The following is a 17000-nucleotide window of genomic DNA, read 5'->3' on the forward strand; positions in this document are numbered from 1 at the left end:
ATTGCATTTCTATTGTTCCTTTATATATTTTGTAGTTTCTAATGCGTACATTGGTGTATTTTCTTCTATTTTTTATCGATATCTCTCGTATGACTGTTGCATATGGTAACTATAATTTTTTTTACCATTTCTAAATGATACCTATAGTAAAATTGAATGGATTTTATTTGAACTTTCCATGTGTTTCATTTTTTATTTGATCTATTTCATTTAGGAGTATAGAAAATCTTTTGACACGATATGTTACCTATATGACGCAGGTGTTGTTACTCATGAGGAATCTTTCCATCAACTTGTCCAGCCCTGATTTTGAAGAGCACGTGAGCCTCTCTTTCTCTCTCATTGCATGCACAGACATCTAAGTTTTAATTATTTTCTGATTTCATTGTTTAATTCATGTTCCTATAGACTTGCAGTGGGATAGTATCACATATAAGGATAATTTTATGAAGGAAGTGTCAAGATGGGTTTAAGGGAAGCTTTTAAATCACAATCATGTTTTATAGTCTATGCTAATAATCAGAACTGTATTTTTGATAAGTTTTCAGGGAAAGAAAATAAAAGCAAGCAATTAATGATTGTAATGTGTGCTTTGTATTTAGAATTATGAACAGTGGTTTAGTTTGAAATAAATAAAAGCTGTGGTGACACAAGACCTCTCTAATGGAGAAAATCAGCCTTCATTTGGGAGAGTACAAGGGTTGATAGGTTCCAGTTTTTGGGAAAGGCTAATAATAGTTGGGATGTAGCTGGGGCAAACTAGGCATAAAATTAGAGTGGAGAACCTAGTGACTTAAACCTATGCTGCAAGAATTGTAAGGGAAAAAGATTAGAGGGAGTCATGAACTTGAGACATTGGAAAGATCGGGGAAGAATCAATAAAAAACTGAAACTTAAGATACAAAAACATATTTATTTAAAAAGCTATAGACTAAAACAACATCAAATAATCGTGTTTTGGCACTGTTACCACTCAAACTAGCAAGGGTCCTAGGAGGGGATTCTAGAAGGGCAAATACTAGGTCAAGGGCAACAATGGAGCGATAGCCCACTATCACCTCAGCTAAGGCTCCTTGCTCTTTACGGACTTTCACCGATGGGAGGAAACCCGGTATAATGAGGATCATGAATATGAATGGATCAATGATAGGGTGAAAGGTGATCCTAGAAGCCTATTTACAAGAGGCTCAAATGTATGGCTTACTTGCTTGGAAAGCAAGATGAAAGGCTCTCTAAGAAGGGCTTAGGGGAATTCCAAGGGCTAGGGTTTTGGTTATATGACTTGTCAAGGAGATTCCTATCCCCTAAAATCCTTGTGTAAACTTGGATTCCAAGTGCTCTTTGTGGATTGATCTTTAAAAACATTATGGAACCACACGGGGCCAAGTGGACCTAGAATTAGATCAAGGGGATGGAATTGATCATCCAAGGGTGTGCTTGACCTAATTGAGGGGGAGAAAGGGATTAAAGGAGAAATTTTCTTTGAATTTAATGTAATAATCCCAATAAGGTCATCGGCCAAGGGAAACTTAGGGCAAGAAATGGTCCTCGAGCTAGGGCTTGCAATATCTCCAGATCCCATCGTCGGATTTGCTTCAAATTTGGAGAGCCTTTAGAGCAAACTATATTGTAGTTGTGGACCAAAAATCAAAGTATTTGGATGGCTAGATTGTGAGATAAGTGATGCCCTAGGTGATTTATGTAGGCTAGGCCTAGAAAGAAAGGGAGAAGGTGAGAAAAATATGCTTTAAGGGATCACCTATGGAAGACTAGTGCCTATTCGTTTGGGAGAAATGGTGTCAAGAGGATTCTAATGATTAGGATGGTTTCATTTAGTAAAGGAGGCCTCTAAAACAATTTCGCATGACAATTAGGGCATGAGGAAAATCGCTTCAAGGTATTTATACTTCAATGTGCAATATGTGATGACTTATTAAGATAAATTTCAATGAAATATCTCTAGGAACATTCACTTATTCAAGCATGGCCCATAACATGATGCAACACTAATAAAGGACAAATTTATACCCTTTCACCAAAGAAAGCAACAAAATTTTGGCCTTGTATAGCGAAAATGTCAACATCATTTATGTGACATGGAAAAGAATGACAAAATAGCATTAAGAGAGCACTTACATGTGAGAAAAAGTATATCCAATCATCATCATATGCCAATATAGAAGCTCCACGACAAAATGAAGATATCCAAACATCAAAATTCATTGTTCCTTCCAATTTCGTCCTCCAAAAAGAATAGCGAAAATCTCTTCAGAGAGAATGATCAATCCAAGTGATGATGAGAGAATGAATTCATCACACTTCTATTTATACACTTCCTAATGAATTTGATTTAGCTAATTAGGCCTAATTTAGCCCCTAGACTAAAATAATGTACATAATAACACTAACTTTTGGTGACAAGCCCACCAAATAGCTCACTAATACATGAATAAGCCTCTCAAGAGGGTCAAATGATCAACTGAATGAGTCGTTGGGCCTTTGAGGAGGCCTAATGAAGTCCAAAGGGTGCCATGATGTAGAAATGGACTCCCATGTTGGAATTTCTAAGTCTAACTTGTTAGAAGCCCTTCATGTATTTTTTTTATTTATTTATGCCTACTTGTTCTGATTAATTAACAAGTTATTTACCATGTAAATACTGAAAATAAATACAAGTACATGCTCAACACATTACAAATCATCAACTGAAGGAAACAAAAACAAGCACACAAGTGACACCGTTGTTTTTGCACCAATGTCCTTGGAAAAACCCAATGCGGGAAAACCGATGCAACTATCTGAGGGTTTTATTATTATGCAGTTTCTGAATACAATCTAGGTGCCAAAACCAGCTCACCCAACAGAGAATAATCTCGGCAGTAGTACCTCTCAGTCGGAGACAGATGTTCTGGCAAAAGTCCCAGATAAACACTGTGACAGCTCCCAGCCCAATATGCCCCACGAAAACCCCAACGTTAGCCTCTAGGGACTGTGTCAGCCCTTTCTGGCCCAGCGTCTGCCCAATGTCACCCTAGCTCTCCCTGCGTCAGCCTCTAGAGGCACTACGTCAGCCCTTAGAGCCTCTGCGTCACCCATGCTGGCTCTCTAAGGCATTGCGCTACTCCTTGCTGCCTCTGCGTGAACCTCTGGCTGGCTCTGCACCCCTCTCTCCCAGCTTCTGCACTGATCCTCCTGGTACTATCTCTGCCTCTTTGCTTCTGTATTCATTGCCCCTCAGCTGCAACTTTGATCACTCTTTCGACTTCCTCAGTAAACCCTGACCCAAAAAATCGAAATCTTGATCAACTCGGTGTGTTCTCCAAGTGACCCTGAAGCCTCCTTTTATACTTTTTTAGTTGACAATTCAATGACTGAGATTAAGTCCCTAATCAACGGCTAAGATTAATTTTGGCTTGATCCAGGACTTTTGGACCATTCTAACACAGTGTTATATTAATACACATTAATATTTTATTTTTCCCAAGTTTAGACTTAGGGACTCCATTAAAAATATTAATAATTTTAATATCTCTCAAACTGTTTAGAATCTACCCAAACCATTTCTGGGTATTGGAGATCTCATGTGCCTTAGCCTCTCCACCAAGTTTCGAGGCTAGAGCACATGCGATGCTACCCCAAATCAACACTCCCTCTTAGCGAGGACTGTGCTCTGGTAATTCTCCTAACTGAGCATCACCCTGATCATCTGGCATCGGGCCTTATGCTGATGCTAGGCCTGCTGCCCAACATGCTTTGAAGCTATTGCATCATGTACTGCTACTCATGGCCTTGCCACTGCCACTGTTGCATCTGTACATCAACTCCCTCTGCATCCGTGCTGCCCATAACACTGCCACTGCTAACTGCTGCACTACAACTCAGTTACTGAGAAGTAAGTAACTGATCTCCCAACTCTGACATCTCTGTCAGGCTAGAGACACCCTCGATGTTAAAACTCCCTCTATCGCTGACAAGTGCTCCTTCTCTGACCTCTGCGCTGCTACAACAACTCCATGCATCTCGCATTGCTGCCTCACGTTGTCCTAGTAATCCTACATTGTAGCTCTCTCTGTCGCTCCATCTGCATCCATCTCTACTGACATCCGCCAACACTGCTACTCCTCTTCGAGGCTCCCGTAGCAAGGTATAATCCAAGAGGTTGGGTACCTCGAGGATCCTGCCCCTCATCGCCTGTAGTCCATCTGACTATAGCTCGATGTCTCCCCACTTCCGCTCAAGTGATGTGTGAGCACTCATGGCACAGTCATCATCTGTCTCCACTTCCTTCTCCGCCATTGCTGGCGCAACCCTGGTCTCGGAAGCCCCTCCTTTGCCCTTCTTCCTCAGACATTGGCTCGCATAGTGACCTAGTTTTCCACAGTTGAAGCATTTGACCTTGGAGAGGTCTTTCTTCTTTCGTTTCTCCTACTTTCCCTCAGATGCTAGGGCAACATCCTCCTCTTCCTCCTTCTTGATTCTCATCCTCATGTCGCTGCTTCCTGCCTTGGTCAGCCTTCTGATCTCTTCTTGGCGAAGAGCTGCCCACATTTCCTCCCAATCTGGAAGGGTCGCCCTAACTAGTATGCTCTGGACAAACACTTCCCAGTCTTCAGAGACTGCGTTCAGGGTTGTTCTCACCATCAATTCTTGATCTGGCGTGGCCACTATGGAAGTTAGCTGATCCCGGATCTCCTTTAATCGACCGAGGAAGATGTCGATCTGTTCTCCCTTCTGCATCTGGTATGACCACAACTGATTTTATAGTAGCATCTTCCTCTGCATGGAAGTATGCTGATACAATTTCTTTAGGGCCTCTCACATCTCATTTGTCGTATTCTTCTCGGCAATATGTGGTACTATATGGTCCTTGACCCTGTCAAGGATGATGCTCTTAGCCCTCGCCATTGCATCCTCGTACTTATCGTTATCAGCCGGGTCAACTGGGACCGCTATTGTCCTCAAGGCGAAGTGCTTGACATGATTCTTGTCTAGAACGGACAAGATTTTGGCCTTCCAGACTACGAAGTTTGAGGCTTCGTCCAGTCTGTCCTGGTCTCTTACCTCGTTCACTGCCATCTCGCTGCCCCTCTACTTCCCTCTTGGAAGTTCTTGGTGTGACTCCCTGTGAACCTCGATTTCCCTCCTGGAAACCCTTCTGCCAATGTCAAGATGCCCCCACTCTGATCGTTAGCGCAGCTGCACCACTAATCCGGATTTCTTGGCCAGAAATCCTCGGCAGCGACTCCCTCCTCCTTGGTCTTGCCCTGTTAGGTATTGTTTTGATCACAATACCCCATCAACTTCACTTTGCAACTTACCCACAGCTTCCTAAGCCCTAGCAAACTGAAGGTTAGAGCTTCTAGGCTCTGCGCAATCCCGGCACTAGCAAAATCCGCACCTCCTGGCCATGGGCGTCAATCCTTCCTGACTGAGAAAGATGACCGGGCACTGCGTAGGTCAAGTCTGCTCCCCTTTGCCACTACGCTGATCCTCTTCCCGGCTCAAATTTGATGATGTAGGCACTGCATCACCCCTTCCTTGCTGCTTCTCTGCTAGGAAAAACTTCTGTCACTCGGGACAATTGTTTTCTGCTGCTGCTGCTCTGCTCGACTGATGTCCTCAGTTCTCCTGTGATCTGCAACCACACTTTGATACCATGTTGGAATTTCTAAGTCTAACCCGTTAGAAACCCTTCATGTACTTTTCTGATTTATTTCTGCCTACTTGTTTTGATTAATTAACAAGTTATTTACCATGTAAATACTGAAAATAAATACAAGTACATGCTCAACACATTACAGATCATCAACTGAAGGAAACAAAAACAAGCACACAAGTGACACCGTTGTTTTTGGACCAATGTCCCTGGAAAAACCCAATGCAGGAAAACCAGTGCAACTATCTGAGGGTTTTATTATTATGCAGTTTCTGAATACAATTTGGGTGCCAAAACTGGCTCACCCAACAAAGAATAATCTCGGTAGTAGTACCTCTCAGTCAGAGATAGATGTTCCAGCTGAAGCCTCGGATAAACACTCCGACAACTCCCACCTCCAATCTACCCCACGAAAACCCTAGCGTCAGCCTCTAGGGACTACGTCAACCCTTTCTGGCCCATTATCTGCCCAGTGTCACCCTAGCTCTCCCTGCGTTTGCCCAGTGTCCCCCTAAGTCTCCCTGTTTTTAGCCTTTGGAGGCACTGCGTCAGCCCTTAGAGCCTCTGCGTCACCCATGCTAGCTCTCTGAGGCAATGCGCAGCTCCTAGCTACCTCTGCGTGAACCTTTCACTGGCTCTGCGTCCCTCTCTCCGGCTTTTGCACTGATCCTCCTGGTACTATCTCTGCCTCTCTGCTTCTGTATTCACTGACCCTCAGCTGCAACTCTGATCACTCTTTCGACTTCCTCAGCAAACCCTGCCCCAGAAAATTGAAATCTTGATTAACTCGATGTGTTCTCCAAGTGACCCTCAAACCTCCTTTTATACTTTTCTCATTGACAATTCAACAGCCGAGATTAAGTCCCTAATCAACGACTAAGATTAATTCTGGCTTGATCCAGGACTTTTGGACTATTCTAACACAGTTTATATTAATACACATTAATATTTTATTTTTCCTAAGTTTAGACTTAGGGACTCCATTAAAAATATTAATTATTTTAATATCTCTCAAACTGTGTAGAATCTACCCAAACCATTTCTGGGTATTGGAGATCTCATGTGCCTTAGCCTCTCCACCAAGTTTCGAGGCTAGAGCACATCCGATGCTATCCCAAATCAACATCCCAACATAATGGACAAGGGGTTGGCCCCTTGTTTTCCAAGCAAAAACCTGTGGTGCTCCCAAGTGGCTGTGGGGGCACAAGGTCATCCACATGGGTCTCCAAATGGATCTGAATTGCCTGTAGACCATCTATAAGGGCTGGAATGATGACATAAGCCCTACCTCTGTAGTGGGGAACAATCCTCTGGACCCTGGAACATTTGCCAAGTGTATGGTGCATCTATGGAGCCGACTGGGCATGGTGAACCAAGTGTGTCATCCTCGTCCAAACGGCGGAAAAGGAGCAATCAACGAATGTTGTTGGGGATCCATGAAGTAATCTCGGCTATGGTGGAGGCCCATGTCTCTCAATGCTCACCCTACAAGTGCCAATGTGGCCCTCTAGAGGGCTAGGACCTTGTATAGGGAACCAAGCCCCAAATGGCAATCCACCTGCAATCCTGTATAAGATCCAATGCGTCCCCTTGCCCTCCAATACAACAAATCATTATAATAAATCAAGTAAAAGAGCTTACAAGTCATGGAACCAGTGGGACACTTCATGGGGGCATGCTCTTCCATAATGGGCTTTGGTATGTATAAGTGTCTCTAAGCTCAATAGGGGGTTAGCCAAGGACCCTATTAGGTGGTTTCAACTTGTAAAGGGGATGACATGTCCATGGCACGTCCTTCAAGTGGCAGGTGGAAAATGATATAATAATGGAATGGAGTGGGGTTTAGGGGAAACATCCATGTCAAATGTGAAGGTGCAAGGGTAGCTATAACAAGGGGAAGCCCATACTTGGGTATATAAGTGTAGGAGGGAGCAGATCATGGTACATGAGTTACCCTGGCCTTTGTTTTTCCACCCTTACTCATATGCATTTTGCCTTTTATTGATTTTTCTTCATAACTAGTCGGGGCTCTAGGGAATGGAGAGCATGATGTGTGAGATGTAGCTGTGAATACCCCCTTAAGGTGGGGCGGTTTATTGCCCACTAGGGGTTGAGACAATCATGGGTTCTTTAATGATAGAGGGGGCTCATCTAGGGCCTGTTACATTTAAATTGTCAAAGTTCCAGGGAAGCGGAGTACCAACTTTTTCAACAAGGATTGGATCACATATCAACAGTGCATGTGTCATGGTTATCCCATTTTGCAAGTTATGTAATGTAAATGATCTTAGTAAAACCTTGAGTCTATGTGACAACCTAGGTAAGCCTATAATTTGATGACGATTTCCATCCTAGGAGGTTTTTTAATCTCGTTGATTACCTGTGTTTCTAGACACGGCTAACTAGAAGAGTTTTTCCGTCTAGCATAAACCCCAACACTAGGGTGAAATTTATTGTCAAATTATTAGGTGAGTTCTAGGGCCTGTTACACTTAAATTGTCAAAGTTCCAGGGAAGCGGAAGTACCAACTTTTTCAGCAAGGATTGGATCACATATCAACAGTGCATGTGTCATGGTTATCCCATTTTGCAAGTTAGTAATGTAAACGATCTTAGTAAAACCTTAAGTCTATGTAACAAGCTAGGTAAGCCTATAATTTGATGACGATTTCCATCCTAGGAGGTTTTTTAATCTCTCTGATTACCTGTGTTTCTAGACACGGCTAACCAGAAGAGTTTTTCCGTCTAGCGTAAACCCCAACACTAGGGTGAAATTTATTGTCGAATTATTAAGTGAGTTCTAGTGTGTTTAGTCGACTCTGATGTGAAAGTGGTTTGGGAATAATTTAAGCTAGCCGACTTAATTATTTTATTACAAATCACTTGGTTTACTAGATCCTATTGTGTTGCAGATGGATTATGTGTCTTGAGGGTCTAAGCCAAATGTGTATTATCTCTGAGTCTTGTAAATGAAAAATCTTATGTATTAGAGGGGTGGAAAAATAATTAAATCCCCTCATGTGTAAATTAATTATTTTTTCTGGCAAAATAAAATTAAATCTAAAGCCAAAAAATTAATTAATTAGAGTCAAATTAAATTGTCTTAAGAAAATAAATTCCTCAAATGGAAAAATTCGTGGGTCTTAAAAGAGTCAATTTTTAAAGGTTCTCCACCAAGGGAATATTGTATATTTCAAGAAAATTTGGACTCTTGGACCTTAGGGGTTAAGTCAAAGTCAAATTTTTGAGGAAATTAGCTCAAAATAAATAAATGTTGAGCTAATTAAAATGAAATTAAATGATAAATTCGAAAATTCCTCAAAAATAAAAAATCAAGGGCTAAGATTAAAAGATCTTGAAGTGTTTATCAACAATCAAGATTATTTTGACAAGGATCAAAGAAACTAGCCGTTATTTTTCCATTTGGAGGATTTATCAATAAATTAGAGAGTCAGTTGCGTCTCTAATCATCTTGATCTCTGGCTAATATTGCTGCTTAAGAATTTTTGTAAACTATTGTCTGACTGGGAACTATTTTTTTCTATTATAATAGAAGACTTTGGGGTGCAGCTTGAGGTGTTCTTTTTCATTGATCTGTGGTATGTATTGAGTATGGGCTTCCTATGTTGTGCTTCATGTGATTATTTTGAGATAATACAGTGTTTGTAGGTACTCAATCCTTGGTCTCCAAGTTCACAGAATGTGGGAAAGGATCATTTTCTTGGATATCTAGTTTTGATATAGCGGATTAAATCTTCGCTAAGGTTGTAGTGAGCATAAATTTCTTAAAGCATTTCTAGTTATTCTTCAAGGGAAAAAATATTATAAAATTATTCTCTCCAAAATCTATTTGAAACCCTTGTATAATTTGTAAAATAATTTTGTAATTTAGATTGTAAATTATGTTTTCTAAATTAGGTTGGGGTTTTTAGATTTATTTTGTATATATATTTGGGGTTTGGGTGTTGTATTTTTGTAGGTTGGATCAAGGGATCAAGTGAAGGAAGAGCTAGATCTAAGCCCTTGAGGATAAGATCTAGTCTCTAGATAATTTTGCAGGGCCATTCACTGAAGATTATTTAGCGAAATTCAGATCTGAGGAAGATTTTTTTTTTTAGACAAGGGTTTTACCATTCAACCTTCCCAAGACCAAATATGACCCCTCCAAGGCCAACGTCAGCCTCCCAGGCCGGAACGTCAACCTTTTCTCCTCCTATGTGAGTGAGCCTTTTCGACCTCTCTGAGGTAGGCCGTGAGGTCTAGAGGCCTCAACCTCCTTTTCTTCCCCTTGCGCTATTCCTTTTAGGTCTTCTTGGGCCTAACTGTGGCCCTTTTGGGTCTCGACCTCCCTCTGGAAGGCTAGAAGACCACCCTAGAGGGCTTGCCATGGGCTTTTGAGCCCTCAAAACCCCAACATCCTCCTTCTGTGAGCCTCTTCTATGAGCGTCCCCCTCTATGACCCTCTACGTTGACTTTTTGTGGCCTCGAACTTCCTTGAGTCTCGATCTACCGTTCTAGCCCGTTTATCCCCAAACACTGGCCTTCCTTGGCCTAGCGTTGCCTCTTATTGGCTTTTTTTGCCCTAATCTGCCCTAAAACCGTAGTTCTGAAGTTTTGGATTGAATACTTGGTGGTTTTGTGGGTTTAAGGTCTCAAAAATTGTATTTTTCAAGTGGCAACTTGATCCTAATATTTCAACGAATTTCGATCAAGGGATCTTAAAGGCCTTGAGCCTAGGGTTTGACCTCTAAACCCTAGTTTCACTTCTGTTTTATTACAACAATTAAATCATTAATGATTAAGCCCTAAAATCACATGTTTAATGGTCAAAATCGCTTAAAAATCGTTAAATCTAAATTTTCATGAGTTTTGGCCACTTGGGCATCTTGAATTTAACCTAGATCTATTTTTTAAGTTTGCTGGAATTTACTGCATAACTAAAAAATTCAGACCTAAATATTTTTGAATCAAGCATTTAATTAAGGTGAAAAATCTAAAAATTCTCGGTTTCGGTGAATTTTTGCTATTTTTAGACATATTGGGTGTTGTCTTATGCTTGACTAACTTGCTGATCTGTCATTGTTTCACTGTTGTAATAAACATATCAGTTCTGATAATTGTTGAATCAAACTCTCTAAATCCCTAAAAATTGCATTTTTCAAGTTCTAGTGCAGTTTTACTATTTTTGGACATCTATTTTTAATATCGTTAGTTTGATCTGTGGTTGTTTATTGCTGTAATTAATGTTTCAAATCTGAAAGTTTACTGAAGAAGACATCTTAATGAAGGCTAAAATATCTAATTCTTCAATTAATCAAGTTTGGGTGTATTTTGGCAAGTATAGGCATTGTTGGACTAACATTTACATATTACTGTCATAAATTGTTTACTGATGTCATAATAATCACTTGCTGCTCATCAAAAGATCATAGGAACATAAAAGTGCCCAAGTGTCTTCATATTTTGTTCCTAGCATTTATATTGTGAGAGTGACTAACATTTTGTGTCTCTTGTGATTTTACATGCTATAAGAATTCATATTTCACACTCACTTAAAGCACTTAAATCTATTGGGAATATTGGCATATTGATTGATAAGTGGATAAGTTGGTTTACTTGGCTAAACATCTTGTGGAATTTTTTTGAAGATTGCACTTGTATATTTCAACATTTATCTTGTTTAAGATTGTATCTTAATATTGTTAAGTACTCTTGCTTTAAGATAAATTCACAATAAGTACTTAAGTAACTTACACAATCTTAACTCAAGATAAATTTCACTCATCATCTTGCATTAAGCATACTAAGTCTAGATTGCATTAATAATTTACCTCCTAGCATAAGCTAGGTTGATAGAAATATAGGGCAACCCTTCTCATCTAGCTTGAGGGGCCTCGACAACTCTTCGGTGGTTAACACGGTGACCTTGCAGTGATCAGAGCCACAGTCTCTGCAGCGTCGGAGGCATCGGGTGATAGGAGCACAATAGAAGGTATCGTTAATTAGGCCCTAGCCTGCTTTTTGTTGGTCTCCTTCCCACAACCTATCTTGGAGCCCATCTTCAAAATAGTTAAGGAAATATTACACTTAGATTAGGCATATAATTAAAAATAACCAAGATCACTGCATCACACATAGGTCATAGGATTTGCACATCATTTAGGTTAGTTAATCATCTCAAGCAGCAGGTGTCCATCCGGTCATTTGGTTCCAATTTACTATAAGAAAGAATTTGTGACTCCATTAAGGCACAGTCTCATACTTCAAAATCTAATCGAATTAATAAACCTTGCTTAAATTCAACTAAGTGGCTAGGTCACTCATCTGTGTCTCCCAAACAAGTTGGTTCCCAACTTGTTTTCCTTCATCCCATTCCATCGGGACTACCCCCAATAGCCTGTTGTTGGGAGACAACTAGAATGGACTGGGCGGGGATTAGAGTGACAACCCCCATCCTGAACATTGTCGCGGTGCCTATACAATCCGGGTGACAACAGGGCCCATAAGAACCAGGGTGATGGCCATGGGTATAAGGGGTAGAGCTCATGTTTGGCTTTTGCCCACGTGCTAAATTTGTATGTCCCGTCCATCTTTTGCATTTTGTGGTACATTTCCTGTTGAGAGTGGTCAAATTATGCTTTTACTTTTCTTTTAGCTGCATCAACCTCCGGGGCATTGTTACAGGCTTGACCCAAGGTGTTGGCAAGGGGAGGGGGAGGCTAACCCTATGTGGACCCAGTGGACAGATGTGGACACGGATGGGAAAATAGATGAATGGGGGTAAAATGAGTGGAAGAGGAATGATGTAGGTGGTACCAAGAAGCGGGACCACGCAACCAAAATCGGAATTTCCTTTGTAGTGCCAACCCAAAAGCCAAATGGTCAATAAAGGAGACCCCACAGGACTAGGATACAAGGGTAACAATGAAATTGGGCAATGCAGACAAGAATATAAGCCTAACTTATTCTTTCTGCCAAATCCCCCCACCAATCTATGTCCAAAAGTGCCCATGACAAGTAAGGAAAATTACTCAACTATATCAATGAAAAGCCATACCTTTGGGGTCAGAAGGCCTAACTTCAAAAATACATTCATGACAAGTGCTTGAGGGACCACATGATTGGCTCAGGTGGTAGAGAAAATGGCACATAGGTCATAGGAATTGCACATCATTTAGGTTAGTTAATCATCTCAAACAGCGGTTGTCCATCCGGTCACTTGGTTCCAATTTACTATAAGAAAGAATTTGTGACTTCATTAAGGCATTGTCTCATACTTCAAAATCTAATCGAATTAATAAACCTTGCTTAAATTCAACCAAGTGGCTAGGCCACTCATCCGTGTTTCCCAAACAAGTTGATTCCCAACTTGTTTTCCTTCATCTCATTCCATCGAGACTACCCCCCATGGCTTGTTGTTGGGAGACAACTAGAATGGAGTGGGCAGGGATTAGAGTGACATCCCCCGTCCTCAGCGTTGTCGCGGTGCCTATACAATCCGAGTGACAACAGGGCCCATAGTAACCAGGGTGATGGCCATGGGTATAAGGGGTAGAGCTCATGTTTGGATTTTGCCCACGTGCTAAATTTGTAGGTCCCCACCATCTTTTGCATTTTGTGGTACATTTCCTGTTGAGAGTGGTCAAATTATGCTTTTACTTTTCTTTTTAGCTGCATCAACCTCCAGGGCATTGTCACAAGCCTGACCCAAGGTGTCGGCAAGGGGGGGGGGAGGCTAACCCTATGTGGACCTGGATGGGAAAATAGATGAATGGGGGTAAAATGAGTGGAAGAGGAATGATGTAGGTGGTATCAAGAAGCGGGACCACACAACCAAAATCGGGATTTCCTGTGTAGTGCCAACCCAAAAGCCAAATGGTCAGTAAAGGAGACCCCACAAGACTAGGATACAAGGGTAACCATGAAATTGGGCAATGGAGACAAGAATATAAGCCTAACCCACTCTTTCTGCCAAATCCCCCCACCAATCTATGTCCAAAAGTGCCCATGACAAGTAAGGAAAATTACTCAACTATACCAATGAAAAGCCATACCTTTGGGGTCAGAAGGCCCAACTTCAAAAATACATTCATGACAAGTGCTTGAGGGACCACATGGCCGGCTCAGGTGGCAGAGAAAATGGCACATCGAGCTATCCGGTGGCTACAAGGGGCTATCGGCTGAGGACCATCTAGGAGAATTTTTTTCTCCCATACACACTACCCACAGGTTGTCGGTAACAGGCACAAAGATGAAAGTAAAACTGATATGCAAGATCTCATTGTTGAGATGTTAAAGAGATTGTGGATCTACAGTGAACACTTTAACAAACCCTAGTCTAATGTAAACCTTGAACATGGATATCACACAAAAAAGAAGTGAACCCAAGAACCAGAGAAGAAGAGATATTGTACCCTTAAGCAAAGAATCCACTAATGAATCCAAGATGAAGATAGAAATTGACTCAATTGGCGTGCATTCATACACAACTAGCGAGGTGGGGCACTTTCCCCATAAAGGGGTTATGGGCACACATAAATGCCTAGGTTGACATTGGTCACCTAGAATCTGAGGCTGAGTTTTCCTCTTGGTCGAGAGGTTGAGTTTCTTTGTACACAAAAGTTTCCTGCTGGGCTGTGTGTGTGGGTCATACAATAGATGAGTGAGAGAAAGAGGGCCAGGATCTTTTGCTGGGTATTTGTTAAAGCAAATTCTTTTTAGCTGCATCAACCTCCGGGGCATTGTCACTGGCCTGACCCAAGGTGTCGGCAAGGGGGGGGGAGGCTAACCCTATGTGGACTTGGATGGGAAAATAGATGAATGGGGGTAAAATGAGCGGAAGAGGAATGATGTAGGTGGTATCAAGAAGCGGGACCACACAACCAAAATCGGGGTTTCCTATGTAGTGCCAACCCAAAAGCCAAATGGTCAGTAAAGGAGACCCCACAAGGCTAGGATACAAGGGTAACAATGAAATTGGGCAATGGAGACAAGAATATAAGCCTAACTTACTCTTTCTGCCAAATCCCCCCACCAATCTATGTCCAAAAGTGCCCATGACAAGTAAGGAAAATTACTCAACTATACCAATGAAAAGCCATACCTTTGGGGTCAGAAGGCCCAACTTCAAAAATACATTCATGACAAGTGCTTGAGGGACCACATGGCCGGCTCAGGTGGCAGAGAAAATGGCACATCGAGCTATCTGGTGGCTACAAGGGGCTGTTGGCTATCGGCTGAGGACCATCTAGGAGAATTTTTTTTCTCCCATACACACTACCCACAGGTTGTCGGTAACAGGCACAAAGATGAAAGTAAAACTGATATGCAAGATCTCATTGTTGAGATGTTAAAGAGATTGTGGATCTGCAGTGAACACTTTAACAAACCCTAGTCTAATGTAAACCTTGAACATGGATATCACACAAAAAAGAAGTGAACCCAAGAACCAGAGAAGAAGAGATATTGTACCCTTAAGCAAAGAATCCACTAATGAATCCAAGATGAAGATAGAAATTGACTCAATTGGCGTGCATTCATACACAACTGGCGAGGTGGGGCACTTTCCCCATAAAGGGGTTATGGGCACACATAAATGCCTAGGTTGACATTGGTCACCTAGAATCTGAGGCTGAGTTTTCCTCTTGGTCGAGAGGTTGAGTTTCTTTGTACACAAAAGTTTCCTGCTGGGCTGTGTGTGTGGGTCATACAATAGATGAGTGAGAGAAAGAGGGCTAGGATCTTTTGCTGGGTATTTGTTAAAGCAAATTCTTGTATAATTCTTGTATAAAAATATTTCTCCTGAAGCTGAATAAGAAGCCCAACATTTTTTGGTTTTCCCCACACTGAGGTTTCCAAGATATATCTGTGTTATTTTCTATTGCACGTGATTTCTTTCGAGTGTTTTTGCTTCTGCTTTTTATTTGGTTTAAAACCCAGAGTATTTATTGTTACAAATCAGAGTAGAAATCTTTGTTCATTTCAGAATTCAGATCTATGATTATTTGTTGAAACAATAAATTGGTAATTGGGTTTAGAGAAATTAACATGGTATCAGAGCTCCAAACTCTGAATACAAAGCCAAGGATATTTGACACAAGTTTCTGGATAAAAAAAATTTCAGATTTCAGTTTTCAATCTCTTCGAGGGTTTTATTCTACAATGGCTACCAATGTTCGATATGAGAATGTTGTATTTTTGTAGCTATGGTCGGTCTTCATATTTAATAATTTAGCCCTCCAAAATATATGTAATGATAAATACAAACCATGTTCTTCATGTTGATTTCAAAAAGAGGGAATTTTTTAATTTTTTTAAATTTGAATTTTTGGTTCCAAGAACTTCAAGTTGGCCTAGCTTGCAGAGGCACCCATTCGACCTCCCAAAAGTTATAAATAAGGCAACTGTCCTCCTCTTGGGACATTTGGATCATACAAGAAGAAGAAGATCATTTGCTCATCTATACAAAGAAGACTCAAGATAAGGAAGCTGAAATTGATCAGAACCTTCCAACATTTGACCTATCTCTCTCTCTATTTGACCGCAGATAAGAACCAGAGATGATGTGCCAAGTGTTTGTGTCCAAGTGGTCGAAGTCCTCCTTTTATATAGTCTTCGTTGGGGCTAGATTAGGGCTCTCTAGGCCGACATCAATAAGGATGACCGACCTGGTCTTGGGGTCTTTCTAGACCATTCTAAATTACAAAATAATATTTTCTTTCTTGATACAAGTGCCCAATAGGGTCTTTTACATCATGATAATGACCTCGAATCAAGACAAAACCCTAGAAGCACACAATGGGTGCTTTGACCTAGAAACCAAAAATGATTAAGCATGAAACCCATGCTTTGATAATTTTTTCTTTTACAATAATTTTTCTTTTTCTTTCTTTTGATAAGTACATAAGAATTTCATCATGTCATGAGCCAAATGGAAATTATGAAGACCGATACTAGTTACTCTTTTCAACACTCCCTCAATTGGTGCAAGGACAGTACTCACTTTGAAAAGTTCTCTTAGGAAGAATATCAACATATGCAATACTAGGGATCTTGATACCATAACTACCAAGGTATCAACCCAACTGGGACTATGGTGTCATCAAGGCAACTTGCCACTATAGGTACCATCAGGCTACAACCCTGGTATCAATCCAACATGATATAGATACCATCTATGCCTCCATGCCAAGACACCAACCCTCACAAGGATCTAGGTATCATCAAGGTCAAACACTAAAACAAAGCTCCATAAGACCAAGATACCCTCCCACATCAGGATCTAGACATCATCAAGGCCAAACTATAACTAAGATCTCAATACCAACTAGGCCAAGATGTCCTCC

The 17000-nt window shown here is 41.1% G+C and overlaps 1 protein-coding gene across 1 annotated transcript in view; it reads left to right on the forward strand.

The window, feature by feature from the left end:
* The first annotated feature begins 262 nt into the window (after positions 1–262).
* The window catches only part of LOC149179785 (uncharacterized), a 126585-nt gene continuing 109847 nt past the window's right edge, over positions 263–17000 (forward strand). The window contains exon 1 of the mRNA XM_089418059.1: positions 263–320. Coding sequence (XP_089274185.1) covers positions 273–320 — 48 coding nt within the window. The 5' untranslated portion in view covers positions 263–272. The remainder of the gene's footprint in view (positions 321–17000) is intronic.

The sequence above is a fragment of the Pinus tabuliformis genome, chromosome 3_2 (genome assembly GCF_031772625.1).
Source record: "Pinus tabuliformis cultivar Carrire ecotype Pingquan chromosome 3_2, CPIR1, whole genome shotgun sequence".
Lineage (NCBI taxonomy): Eukaryota > Viridiplantae > Streptophyta > Pinopsida > Pinales > Pinaceae > Pinus > Pinus tabuliformis.